General features: G+C 48.4%; 1 protein-coding gene across 1 annotated transcript; it reads left to right on the top strand.

Moving 5' to 3' along the window:
* Positions 1-110: 110 nt before the first annotated feature.
* LOC118087950 (transmembrane protein 229B-like) lies at positions 111-13529 on the top strand. The gene is made up of 2 exons (XM_035121036.3): positions 111-5462; positions 8553-13529. The coding sequence occupies exon 2, from the start codon at positions 8566-8568 to the stop codon at positions 9049-9051; it is 486 nt and encodes a 161-aa protein (XP_034976927.1). The 5' UTR covers positions 111-5462; positions 8553-8565; the 3' UTR covers positions 9052-13529.
* The last annotated feature ends 438 nt before the right edge of the window (positions 13530-13967 follow it).

Genomic DNA, 13967 nt, shown 5'->3' with positions numbered 1-13967 from the left:
ACACCCCTGATTCGCGACTCGTCCCCTAAAAATATACTAAGATGCCGGTTCTTCTTGATTCTGAATAAAGGGATGGTTTAATAGACACAGAGGAAGCGGCCTTAGAGCAAACCAGTCCATTGGGCCATGTACCTCAGTACTGTCTACTCTGACTGGCAGCAGCTCCGCAGGTTTTCATGCAAAGCAGATGCTCTAACACTAAGCCACGACCTTTGCCCAAAGTGCCTACGCCAGGGTTTCCCAACCTTGGGTCACTGTTTTTGGACTACACTTCCCATTCATTCCTGGGCACTGGTCCTGCTAGCAAGGGATGATGGGAGTTGTAGTCCAAAACCAGCTGGAGAACCAAGTTTGGGGAAATCTGGCCTACACAATTTACTCCTGTGGCTTATTTGCACTCTCGCCATGGGCAGCCTCCCGTTCCTTCTCGAGCTCTTGAAGCCACGTTGGAGGAGGGTGGAGGGTTTGGAGTGGCTCAGAACCCCTCCCCCCCCAGCCTGCCTGGGCCCTGGGTTGGTCCAGCCCTCCATCCTCTCAGGTCAACAGTGTCACTGCGCAACCAGGGCCAGGGATGAGTGTTTGGACCTTTCTGATTCACACCAGCTGAGAAAATTCACAGGGAAAAGCCTTATGGTGTTACTCAGAAAAGGGGAGAGAAATGCCCCATGGGTGCCGGCTGCAATCGTTTGAAGGGGTAAGGCAGCCATAGGCAAACTTGGCCCTCCAGATGTTTTGGGACTACAACTCCCATGATCCCTAGCTAACAGGACCAGTGGTCAGGGATTATGGGAATTGTAGTCCCAAAACATCAGCAGGGCTGAATTTGCCTACGCCTGGGGTAAGGGGTAGAGGTGGCAATCAAAACACCCAAATAAAACACACCTGACTGAAAATCCAGACTGTTTGCAGTAAGGAAAGTAACAGGGAAGCATGAAATAACACGTGCTTTGATGCAACGTCATCTAACATATCCCCACAAACAAAGCAGTGCAAGTGCTCAATAAGCAGGTCATCTGGAAGTGTCCTCGCTTGACCCAAGCCCACATTTTAAAATAAAATCAGAAAGGGCTTGAGGATGAGTGTTCGACAAACAGGCTGCCTGTGCTTCATCAGCCATCCAGCAGAGGGTGGTGTTGTTGTACTTTGAGAGCAGGCGAGGTGGTCCAGCAGCGAGCGGGAAGTTTTGCAAGCTCTGCAAAAAGTTGGTTTATTTCTCTGCAGAGTCACGCTCTCTTGGCTTGCAGCTTTCACAGGCAACTTGTGCACACATGCCAGGAAAACACTCACGTTCTACCCCCCCACACCTTTTAACCCTGAGCATTGCCAGAACTTTTGCGTATCCAATCTGTGTTTTCGGAGCAGAAAGCAAAGGAAAGCATTGTGACCCAGAAGCATGCCACTGGATGAAGCGCTGCAACAGGAGAGATTGCATGCAATTATAATTATTATAATTATGATTAATTGGGTTCTGATTATGGGCTTCTCAGAAGAGGCATCTGGTCGGCCGCTGTGAGAACAGGATACAGGACCAGGTGGGCCACAGACTTGATCCTGCAGGCCTCTTCCTATGTTCTTGTGACTTCAGTGTGAGGCGCAGCTAAGGAAACATCTTTGTCATTTGCACGAAAACACACAAACCCCAGACCCTCCAAGTGTCCCTATTTTCCAGGGACAGCCGCCGATTTACGGAAGCCATTCTGGTTTCTGATTTGATCCCGGAATGTCCTGCTTTTCCTTAAGCCGTCCAGACAGCTGGATCGAGGTGGGTCGGGACTGCTGATTCTTTTAGATTTGTCAGCAGCCTTTGACATGGTCGATCACGAACTTTTGGACCACCGCCTTACCGACGTGGGGATTCAGGGCACAGTCCGACAATGCCTGCGCTCCTTTATCTCAAAACAAAATAAAAAAAATTCCTTCCAGTAGCACCTTAGAGACCAACTAAGTTTGTCATTGGTATGAGCTTCCGTGTGCATGCACACTTCTCAAGTGGGCACTAGGGAAGGCATTGTTGTCAAGGCACTCACTCCTTGGTGTGTGGTGACCTGAAGGTGCAATCCTTTCCCCGATGCTTTTTAATACCTTTATGCGTCCCCTTGCCCAGAGATTGTCCAGAGTTTTGGGCTGGGTTGTCATCAATATGCTGATGACACCCAGATTTATCTGTTGATGGACGGCCGCCCTGCCTCGCCCCGGACACACTGACCAGGTGCTTGGAAGCTGTGGCTGGATGGCTACGTGGGAGTTGGTTGAAGTTAAATCCTTCGAAGACGGGGGTCCTCTGGCTGGGTCGGGACAACATGGGGTTATGGGGCCAACTCCCACCTCTTGCGGGGACTCAATTAGTGCCAGTGCCTTCTGTCAATAGCTTGGGTGTAACCTTCGACGCCTCCCTTTCTATGGAGGTGCAGGTTGCAGCCACAGCAAAGGTGGCATTTTTCCATCTCCGCCGTATCAAGCAGTTACCTCTCTCGCCCTGATCTGGCCACAGTGATCCATGCGATGGTCACCTCTAGGCTTGATTATTGTAACTCGCTCTACGCGGGGCTGCCCTTGAAGCTGACCCAGAAACTCCAGCGGGTGCAGAATGCCGTGGAAAGGCTCCTTACGGGGTCCTTGCCGCAGGATCACATTCATCCAGTGTTTTACCAGCTGCACTGGCTCCCGGTGGAGTACAGGGTCAGGTTTAAGGTGCTGGTTTTGACCTTTAAAGCCCTATGCGGCCTAGGACCCTCGTACCTATGGGGCCGCCTCTCCTGGTATGCCCCACGGAGGACCTTAAGGTCTGCAAATAACAACACTTTGGAGGTCCCAAGCCTCAAGGAGGTTAGATTGGTTTCCAACTAGGGCCAGGGCCTTTTCAGCACTGGCCCCGACATGGTGGAACACTCTGTCACAAGAGACCAGGGCCCTGCGGGATTTGACATCTTTCCGCAGGGCCAGGAAGGCAGAGCTGTTCCGCCTGGCCTGGCCTTCAGCTTAGACTCACTCTGACCCCTTATATGGGATCTGGTATATAAATTTTCCCTTGGCGTTTTTGCTGGCCCATATGGGACCAGCATGGATAGCTGGCTCGGGTGAATATCTGATGTTTCCTCCCTTTATGGTCTTGATTCATGGGCTCTTACTAAAATGAGGCTGCATTTTAAGCTGTATTTTAATTAACTGGGTTTTTTTTCTATTACGTTTTATTGTAATTTATATTTGGTGTTAGCCGCCCTGAGCCCAGCCCTGGCTGGGGAGGGCAGGGTATAAATAAATTTATTATTATTATTATTATTATTATTATTATTATTATTATTATTATTATTTTCTCAAGGGAGAAATGTTGCAGGGTATGTAGTTATGCAACCCCCGAGCCAAGGAGATAAGTAACTACGCAACCTTTAGAAGACATCTGAAGGCAGCCATGTATAGGGAAGTTTTTAAATACAGTATTTGATTTTGTGTTTATATATGTTGGGAGAGTGGCTGGGCCAAGCCAGTCAGATGGGTGAGGTATTTTTATATTATAATAATAATAATAATAATAATAATAATAATAATAATAATAATTTGTTATTTATACCCCGCCCATCTGGCCGGGCTCCCCCAGCCACTCTGGGCGGCTTCCAGCAAAATATTAAAATACAGAAATCCATCAAACATTAAAAGCTTCCCTGAACAGGGCTGCCTTGAGATGCCTCCTAAAGGTCTGGTAGTTGTTGTTCTCTTTGACCTCTGGTGGGAGGGCATTCCACAGGGTGGGTGCCACTACCGAGAAGGCCCTCTGCCTGGTTCCCTGTAACTTTTTAATTATTATTATTATTAAGGACGTCCCTATTTTTATCGGAGAAATGTTGGAGGGTGTCAAACCCAGCAAAGTACTGTATGCTTTGTCCAAGTCTGAGTGTTGGCTTATTTGTGTCTATAGCAGATGTTTCAGGGAGATTTGAAGTGGGGGGTGGGGGCAAGTTCCCATTCATCTATCTTGGAGCTCTCCCCACTTTTCTTTTAAACAAGAACAAAAGGTCTTTCTTAAAAAGGGGAGGAAGATCCCATCGCCTGCCATGTACTGCAAGGCTGCTGGAGATTCTCAAGCCCTCTCCCCAAAGCCTTTCTGCCCTGCTCCCTCCCCACCAAGGCATAATTTCATGGGAACTGCCCAAGGTCACGCAGCCCAACAGGCAGCCTGGGAGAGGAAGGGTTAAACAGAGCAAATCCTCTCTCCTGACCCAAGCCTATGGATCTCTCTTAGGCAGGGCTGGAAGGGGGGGGGGAGACACCTACCCAAGAGCTCCATTGGTGGAAGGATCGTGTTATTAAAAAAACCTGCTCCTTTATCGCTTATGTGGCGTCCAAAAGCCTGTAGAGTCTCCTTAAGTGGGTTCTCCATCGGTAGGAGAAATAACAGAGGCCAACCAGAGAATACAGTCATACCTTGGTTTAAGTACACTTCGGTTTGAGTACTTTCAGTTTAAGTACTCCACAGACCCGTCTGGAGCAGATTAATCCACTTTCCAATTCCATTACTTTCAATGGGAAAGTTTAACTTAACTTAACTTTCAGGTTAAGTACGCTTCAGGTTAAGTACAGACTTCCCGAACCAATTGTGTACTTAAATTGAGGTACCACTGTATTGAGAAGGAAAGAGGCTAGTAAGTAAGCCTGATCTTTATTCAACGAACTTGCTTCTTCTTCTTCTTTGGCGGTCCCTTGTAGCCGAGTAGAATTGTCTTCCATAACCACGGTTTTAACAGTTGGACTAGATGACCCTTGGATCCTTCCTAAAGATTCCTGCATTGCAGGGGTCTGGGCTAGATGACTCTCGTGGTCCCTTCCAACTCTACAATTCTATGAGTTAACTAAGGGGAGAGCGCCTCTGAGATGGTACAGAGTGCTTTCCCCTCCTCACAGAGGCTTCAATCAGATATCACCCTTCTGAGGTATATAATCCCTTTGGAATTCTTCCCACTGTATAATTTCCAAGCAGGGATTAGTATTCCAGGCCTGGGCAGCCAATGTTCCAGCCATCCAGGAAGTCCTGCAGCCCGACCTGGCTTTCCTCCCCTTAGTTTTAAGTTTGCTAACGTGTTTACACGGAGGCGTCCAAAGGAGTGGAGCAAAAAAATTGCCCCTCCCTGCAAAACATGTCTAATTATCCCTAGGCTCAGAAGATAGGTGCTCACTGCTCACGTTCAGCAACAGGTGCCTTTGAAATGGTGTGGAAAGCAAAGCCTCCGCAGGAGGAAGTGCCACACCCACAAATCGGGGCGTGGAGCAGGAACTTCTCGCCTCACTGCTCCAACCACTAAGCATCATTCCCTTCCGGACCCGGGAAGAGGTCCCAGGAGTTCTCTGCCTCTGAGAAGTCCCTGTTTCCCTTCAAGACCACTGTGGTCCATTTAGAAATATAGAAATATATGAAAGCATAGAAATATAGGAAGCAAAGGAAGATCGGGGGGGAAACCAGCGATTCTAGGGTAAGTACCTCGCTTTTGGACTGTTTGCACGGGAGGCGGCAGAAAGTGCAGCAGGGTCTGAAACTGATCGATTGATTTCTGTACCACTTGATAGATTAAAAACATCCCTAAGTGGTGTACTGTATAGGGAACTGAAGCGAGCGACAGACAGCTTAAACAAAATATTGCAAAAATACACTGTCACATATTAAAATGTAACGTTCATGCAAATATATATAAATCAATAGCCATTCATTTTCCTTCTGACCCAGCCTCCCTCTCAGCCTCCGGATTCTCTCACCATCATTATCATAGTCTCTAAACATTGTTTCTGCTGGCTATTGGGGCTGATGGGACCAAACCCATCCTCATAGAATCATAGAATTGTCGGAAGGGACCCCCAAGAGTCATCTAGCCCAACCCACTGAAGTGCAGGGCAAAAGAATCCCCAACAGATTGCCAGCCAACCTCTGTTTAAAAACCTCAACATGCCTTTGTGTGAATATTATTCATGAAGAATAGGAAGAGGGGTATTTTCCTATTTTTTTTAAAAAAAGTGTGCTTGTGCATTTTAGGCAACGCCATGTGGTCTAGTAACTTGAATTGCTGCTCCGGCCAAATGAATGTCGTTGGCAGCAGGTTTAAAAGCAGACAAATAAGAAATTGCCCAGACATGGAATGCTCAGCCTTAATGGTAGTCACTCTTTTAGATGCCTTTAAAAGAGGATTGGACAAAGTCAGAGAAATGTATCCACCGATGGCTAGTGAACAGATAGGGCAGAATGGAGCCTCCATGCTGAGAGGGAGTCTATCTGTGAATACCCATTCCTGGGGGCTGGAGATGAACGCTGCAACCCCATAGTCACCTTGGACTGGACTTAACCATCCATGGGTCCTTTACCTTTTACCTTTTGTCGTGTAGCCACAGCTGGAAACAGAGTCCTGGGCTGTGATCCGAGCGAGCCCTTTGCACATTCTTCTGAATTGCAGCTGGTGGGAAATCCTGGGGAACCTGTCTGAGTCAGTGCCACCTAGACTGGCTTAGGCAATAGCGCTGTTGCAGTCTAATGGGTGAGGTGACTGTGCAAGCTGGGCAGAATCCAGGAGGAACCCACAGCTTTCAAATTTCATTAATGGCAAAAGAGCATGCTTCTAGCCCTCAAGGTTGCTTGCAACAATCAAACCACAAAACACAGCAATGTGCAGAGGCAAGTGAGCGGGGCTTCATACGCCACACCGTACGTAGCTCAGGCCTTCTCCAACTTGCTGCCTTTCCAGGTGTTCTAGACCAGTGTTTCTCAACCTTTTTTGGGCCACGGCACACTTGTTCCGTGAAAAAAATCACGCGGCACACCACCATTAAAAAAGTTAAAAAATTTAACTCTGTGCCGCCCTATATGAGCGCTCGGCGGCTTTCGATTGGGTGCGGAAGACCATAGACAACTAAGTCAAAGGGACGCTCGAGGAGGAACCATAGAGATAAAAGAGACAGCGGAGAGTGGTGGTGGTGCGGGCGGGGCAGGCAGGCGGGTTATGACAGGAATCGCCGCCATCTTGTGAAGGCTCAAACGCAGCCATGCTGAGAAGGTTCTCCGCTCCGTACGGTAGTTCTGCAAATCGCCCTTCTCGTCGCCACACGCCGCGGCACACCAGCCAGCGTCTCGCGGCACAGTAGTGTGCCGCGGAACAGCGGTTGAGAAACGCTGTTCTAGACTACAACTCCCATCAGCCCCGAGCCAGCAGGGGCTGATGGGAGTTGTAGTCCTCAAACCCCGCTTGCGGGTTTTCCAGCCAGGCATCTGGCAAGCCACTGTGCAAACGAGTTCAGCCTAATCCAGCAAATTGCTATGTCCTTATAGAACCTCCAGGTCCAGAGGCAGTCTATCTAGACTCCTAGGTTCTTTGGGGTATTCAGCTACTGTGAGAATGCGTTTCCAGGCTAGATGAGCCATTGGCTCCATGCAGCAGGACTGGCATTATGGTTTTAGATCTGTGCATTCTATTTGCTCATATATTGTAAATTTGCTTGTATATCCACCTGCCTGCTTTTTTTTACATACAGTGGTACTACTTTAGTTCTCAAACTTACCGTATTTTTCCATGTATATGACTAGGTTTCCCCCCTAACAAATCATGTCAAAAATTAGGGGGCATCTTATACACGGATACATCTCCCCCCCATTTTCTTAAATCTGAACCCCCCAAAATAGGGGGCGTCTTATACATGGGGGCGTCCTATAGACGGGAAATTATGGTAATCTGTTCCGCAATTCCGTTCCAAAACGAAAGTGTTCCAAAACCAAGGCACGCTTTCCCATAGAAAGTAATGCTAAACTTATTAATCCGTTCCAGACTTTTAAAAACAACTCCTAAAACAGCAATTTAACATGAATTATACTATCTTAGGAGACCGTTGATCCATAAAATGAAAGCAAGAATCAATGTACTGTATTATAAAATAAATAAGACAGTATTGTAGGTGATAAAAATTCAAATTAAATATTTTTCTTCTTCCCTTCACTGATGATAGTCATTGTTTGGATGGGGGGCTTTTATCCATTTCCGCAGTCACACAACCAATCAATCAGTAGCTGAACTGGGTTCCACACAGTCACAAAAACAAATTAACTTGAAAACCGGAACACTTACTTCTGGGTTTTCGCAGTTTGAGAACCAAGGCTTTTGAGAACCAAGGTACCACTGTATTGGACTGATGGCTATAACTTATTTCCTTAAATAATTTTTCTAAGCCCCCTGGCACCTTAGCAAACACTGGTGGAATGTCTGAGGGCTTAACTCTGGCTCAGACGGCCATCACTCAGAGATATTTAAAACTGCAGGGGACCTGCTAAGAAGCCAATTCCAACTAAATTTCAGGGGGAACTTCCTGATGGAAGCAATAGTTATTTGGCAGAGGAACAGACTCCATCGGAAGGTGGTGGACGGACCCTCCTGCATTGGAGGTTGTTGGGTGGCTATCTGTCTGCGGTCCGTCTGTGCTGATCCCCGTGTTGCAGGTGGGGGTTGAGCTAGATGGCCCCTGGAGGTCCCTCCCAACTCTTCATTTCCACAACCCCCTGCCTGATGAGCCCCATCTCTTCCTGCGCGCAGGTCGCGGTGAGCCATGGGGACGGCCCCCGAGCCCCTGAACCTGCTGTGCCGAACGTACCTCTACGCTTTCCATGGCTACCTCTTGGAAATCCTATTCACGGCCATCATCTTGGGTGAGGACTGGGCCTTCCAAGGGGCCACCACGTTGCTGTCTTTCTTCGTCTATGGGACCTGCGGCCTGGCTTTGGAGCGCCTCTACACCTGGCTGCGGAATGACTGCTGCCTCTTCACTCGTTGCCTCCTCTACAGCCTCTGCATCTACCTGTGGCAGTTTTCAACGGGCTACATTCTCAGCTGTTTCGGGGCCTGCCCCTGGGACTTCAGCGGCTTCTACTACAACTTCATGGGGATCGTAGCCCTAGAGCACAGCCTCATTTGGTTCGTGGGCTCCCTCCTGCTGGAGAAGTGGGTCATCTCCAATGTGCTGAGGCTCAGGCTGGACGAGCCCTGGAAAGCCAAGGCGCGCCCCATGCCCAAATTTGCACTGAAGGATGACTGACCTCTGGCTGGTTTTAAGGAGAAGGAGAAAAGAGTGAGGGTCTGGGTGGTGGGACTCCTTCCTCCTCCTCCTCCTCCTCTTGGACCTATAATTCTCTTTTAAAGCCATCTAGGTTGGAGGCCATCACTGTTTCCAGTGGCAGTGAGTTCCACAGGAACTATGCGCTGCAACTGGTTGGCTGCTGCAAGAATGCTGGACTAGATGGGCCAATCCAGGAGCCTCTTCTTAGAACCGTAGAGTTAGAAGGGACCACGAGGGTCATCTAGCCCAACCCCCTGCAAAGCAGGAGTGTTTCACCCAATGTAGGGCTCGAACCCACAGCCCCAGGACTAAGAGTGTCATGGGCAACTGACCGAGTTCTTATGCTCTTAACCAGGCATCCCCAGACTTCAGCCCTCCAGATGTTTTGGACTACAATTCCCATCATCCCTGACCACTGGTCCTGTTAGCTAGGGATCATGGTAGTTGTAGGCCAAAACATCTGGAGGGCCGCAGTTTGGGGATGCCTGCTCTTAACTCTCACTGAGGGAGCGATGAAAAGGGTTCACAGGGCGATCTGAACCACATCTACTCAGAAGTCAGCCCTGTCCATTTCAGCAGCCTCACTCGCAGGTGAGTAGGTTCAGGATTGCAGACGACGTGTGAAAGGAACATTTTTTAATGTGCCGGGAAACTTCGCTGAACTCCTTGCGGGTAAGGAGAAGGATCCGTGCCATGGGAAAGAACATTGCTGGAATATACCTGTATAGCAACGTATCAAATGTGGACACTCTGTTTGAATTCCATTTACAACTAACTAACTGCAGGGACGCGGGTGGCGCTGTGGTCTAAACCACAGAGCCTAGGGCTTGCCGATCAGAAGGTTGGCGGTTCAAATCCCCGCGACGGGGTGAGCTCCCGTTGCTCAGTCCCTGCTCCTGCCCACCTAAGCAGTTCAAAAGCACGTTAAAGTGCAAGTAGATAAATAGGTACCGCTCCGGCAGGAAGGTAAACGGTGTTTCCATGCGCTGCTCTGGTTTGCCAGAAGCGGCTTAGTCATGCTGGCCACATGACCCGGAAGCTGTACACCGGCTCCCTTGGCCAGTAAAGCGAGATGAGTGCCGTAACCCCAGAGTCATCCGCGACTGAGTCTGGACCTAACAGTCAGGGGTCCCTTTACCTTTACCTTTAACTGCAGGGAAGCCAGACTCTGGGGTCTGATATATGGAAGCGATCCTGGACTGAAATCGTGTTCCTGATTCTGGAATTTCACAGGCTGAGATTTGTGGTCCGGGCTTCCAGAACTGCTACAAGTGCAACGGGGAAATAGACTGACCAGCTGAAGGGCAGACCCTTCAGCTTGTCACTCATCCCTCATCTGGCCAGGCACAGAGGTTGAGATGCCAAGCCAGTCATCATCCATCAAACTTAAAACCATGGAGAGACCTGGTCTGAATAGAGACATTGGATTCTTATCTCATTATACATGATAAACCCATCTCATCCCTTGCTTTTTCCTGTAAGACCAATTGCAGTCGTTAACAGTCGTCCACAGGTTTACCACACCTATCAGCCAACCACCCATTCCCACCACCCTTCTGAGTAATACCCCTCCCCACCTTCCCACTATATATAAGGGTCTGGCGACTTCCCTTTCAGTGCATCTGAAGAAGTGTGCATGCACACGAAAGCTCATACCAATGACAAACTTGTTGTTGTTTTGTCGTTTAGTCTAGTCCGACTCTTCGTCAACCCATGGACCATAGCACGCCAGGCACTCCTGTCTTGCGCTGCCTCCCGCAGTTTGGTCAAACTCATGTTCGTAGCTTCGAGAACACTGTCCAACCATCTCGTCCTCTGTCGTCCCCTTCTCCTAGTGCCCTCCATCTTTCCCAACATCAGGGTCTTTTCCAAGGATTCTTCTCTTCTCATGAGGTGGCCAAAGTATTGGAGCCTCAGCTTCAGGATCTGTCCTTCCAGTGAGCACTCAGGGCTGATTTCCTTCAGAATGGATAGGTTTGATCTTCTTGCAGTCCATGGGACTCTCAAGAGTCTCCTCCAGCACCAGAATTCAAAAGCATCAATTATGACAAACTTAGTTGGTCTCTAAGGTGCTACTGGAAGGAATTTTTCTATTTTGTTTCGACTACGGCAGACCAACACGGCTACCTACCTGTTACTAAAACTCAGGTGTTTGAGTGCCAATCATTTTGCAGCTAAAATGGGGTCAGCCACAACTAGGGGTGGTGGTTTCTACATACCTGAGGGACGTCCTAGATGTGCAGAAGCATGCAATCTTGCAAATTAAAAGAGAGATAAAACTTGTGTACACACCGCCCTGCAATTGTATGCCAATGGCCAGGGTGAAGCTAGGATGTGCTATTAGGGATAAGAAAGTTATGGATGTACACCCCAAAGGTGCCACCCTTTGGAGGCAGCAGTGCTTGTGAAAACCAGCTGCTGGGGATCACAGCAAACCTTGCGTTCGAATCCCGCTTGCAGGATTCCCATTGGGGCACCTGGTTGGCAGCTGTGAGAACAGGATGCTGGACTAGACGGGCCGTGGGTCTGACCCAGCACTTTCTTCTTACAGTCTTACTACCAGGGCTGTCCTACCCCACCAGCCTCAGCAGTCCCCAGTTGCCCCTGATAGCGCTGCAAGACAAAGCTCCTCTTTCAGGATGGTTGAAGCCCTGCACAGAAGCACACCACTCTTAGCACTGCAACATTTTGTTGCAGCAAGAGCTACTTCTTTTTTTTACACTCTGGATTCGCCTCCGGTTCCTGAACACACAAAGAATTCTGGGCACTGTAGGGTGTTTCTTAAAAGGGTTCCTGGGAACTGTAGTTCTGTGAGGGCTGAACTACAGGGCCCATAGTTCTGTGGTGGGGAGAAGGCCCTCTGAATGTCTTTTAAAGGTTTAGGACGGCGTGTGTGTGTACCCAGCTCCAGTCAACTTTCCAGTGACCCAGTTAAGAAGGAAGATCAAGGAAAGGGTGTGGACCCTTTGGTTTTCCAAACAGGATCTGCAACAGCTTGGAAAGACGTGGGTGTTACATGCAATTATTGCAACCGGCCTGTTTTGGGAGAGGGAAAAGTCTCTATTAGGATGAGGAGTGGGCTATCGACAGAGCCGTCCTGCCTAGCAGCCAACTATAGCCTCTCCTCCAAAAATTTGTCTTTTCCTTTAATAAAGCCATCTAAGTTGGTTGCCATCACCAAAAGATTAGAGTTTTTGCAATAATAAATATAACAATAACAATAATAATAAATTTAATATATCCCACCCATCTGGCTGGGTTTCCCCAGCCGTTCTGGGCAGCTTCCCTTAAAATATTAAAAATACAAGGAGGGAAATGATGGGAAATGCCATTTTAACCTTCCCGCCAACAACTCAGAATGAAAGCTCGACGAGCAAGATATCTGGAAGTGCCTTCAACTTCAGGAGAACCGGAGACCCGTGCTACTTTAGGCTAACATTTTAGCAGCTAAGGTGCAAGTTTCCCATGACATTCAGGGTCAGATGGATGATCTTGAGGGGTCCCTACTGCTTGTTAACAGTCCCAGGGCCAGATTTAGGTTCGATAAGGCCCTAAGATACTGAAGGTAATGGGGCCCTTTATATGTCCAGCTGTCCTTTGTCAACAACAAATTGTCGCTGTTTTTTGTGTTGCACATATGCTATATCAGGGTTCCCCAAACTAAGGCCCGGGGGCCAGATACGACCCAATCACCTTCTAAATCCGGCCCGCGGATGGTCCGGGGACCAGCATGTTTTTACATGAGCAGAATGTGTCCTTTTATTTATTTGTGGGGCCTGCCTGGTGTTTTTACTTGAGTAGAATGTGTCCTTTTATTTAAAATGCATCTCTGGGTTATTTGTGGGGCATAGGAATTCATTCATACAGTATTTATTTATTTTTTCAAAATATAGTCTGGCCTCCCACAAGGTCTGAGGGACAGTGGACCGGCCCCCTGCTGAAAAGGTTTGCTGACCCCTGTGCTATATGGTAATTTTTGGACCTCATAGGTATCTCAAGCTATTTGCACATGCAGAATGTAGGCACCCTATATATAGAAAGGGATATTTTAGGGAACAGGTGAGCAGACGGGACCCATGACTTACATCATAGGAGCCTACACAACACAAAACACGATTGCTGTATGTAGGTATTATTATTTTTTATCTTATCTTTTGGAAATGTACATCCAGTTTTTTCCCCTTTAAATTTTTTGGGGGGCCCCTAAGCTAGAGCTTGTTTAGCTTATATGTAAATCCGGCACTGAACAGTCCTCACAAACAGATCTCTAAGTAGTGTGTTCTCTTTTCCATCTCTGGGGTAGCAGTGAGCCCAGGCGATTCAGCCCTGCTTACGGGATGGTTCGATCTGTTGAACCCCTCCTCTCCCAGACTGCCTGTGGGGCTTTTGTGATCTGGGGCCATTCCCGTAAGGCTGTGCACTGTTGTTGTGGGGGCAGAAAGGCGGGCTGGGTGTGTAGTGGGGGTGGGGGCCTTGAGAATTTCTGGGCAGCCGGACATCACGGGGGGCGGCGATTCTTTCTTTAAAAATAAAATAAAACAAGCATGCCTTTTGTTCTCGCAAAAAAGGGAGGGAGGGCAGGGGAGGAAGATGGATCGCTGGGAAAACCCGCTAGAAACCCCCGAACATCTGTTATGGATTCAAAGAAGCAGCCGGCCAGGCCTGGAGAAAACGCACAGAAAAAGAGGGGTTTGGGGGGGGGGCGTGTCGCACAGATTCTCCGCAGGTGAGATGCTCGCCTTGCACGAGACCTAACTCACAGGCTTGGATTTGATCAAAGAATGTTGATACTTCTTAATTCATTATCGTATACGTTACTATCCCGCCTTTAAGCTTAGCCCAGACTCAAGGCGGCTTTGCAAATAAGATGCAGCTAAATAAGAAGAAAAGCTAAA

The sequence above is a fragment of the Zootoca vivipara genome, chromosome 6 (genome assembly GCF_965207765.1).
Source record: "Zootoca vivipara chromosome 6, rZooViv2.hap1.1, whole genome shotgun sequence".
In the NCBI taxonomy this organism is placed as follows: Eukaryota; Metazoa; Chordata; class Lepidosauria; order Squamata; family Lacertidae; genus Zootoca; species Zootoca vivipara.
Note: the sequence above shows the minus strand (reverse complement) of the source record. Positions and strands in the feature narration are given on the sequence as shown.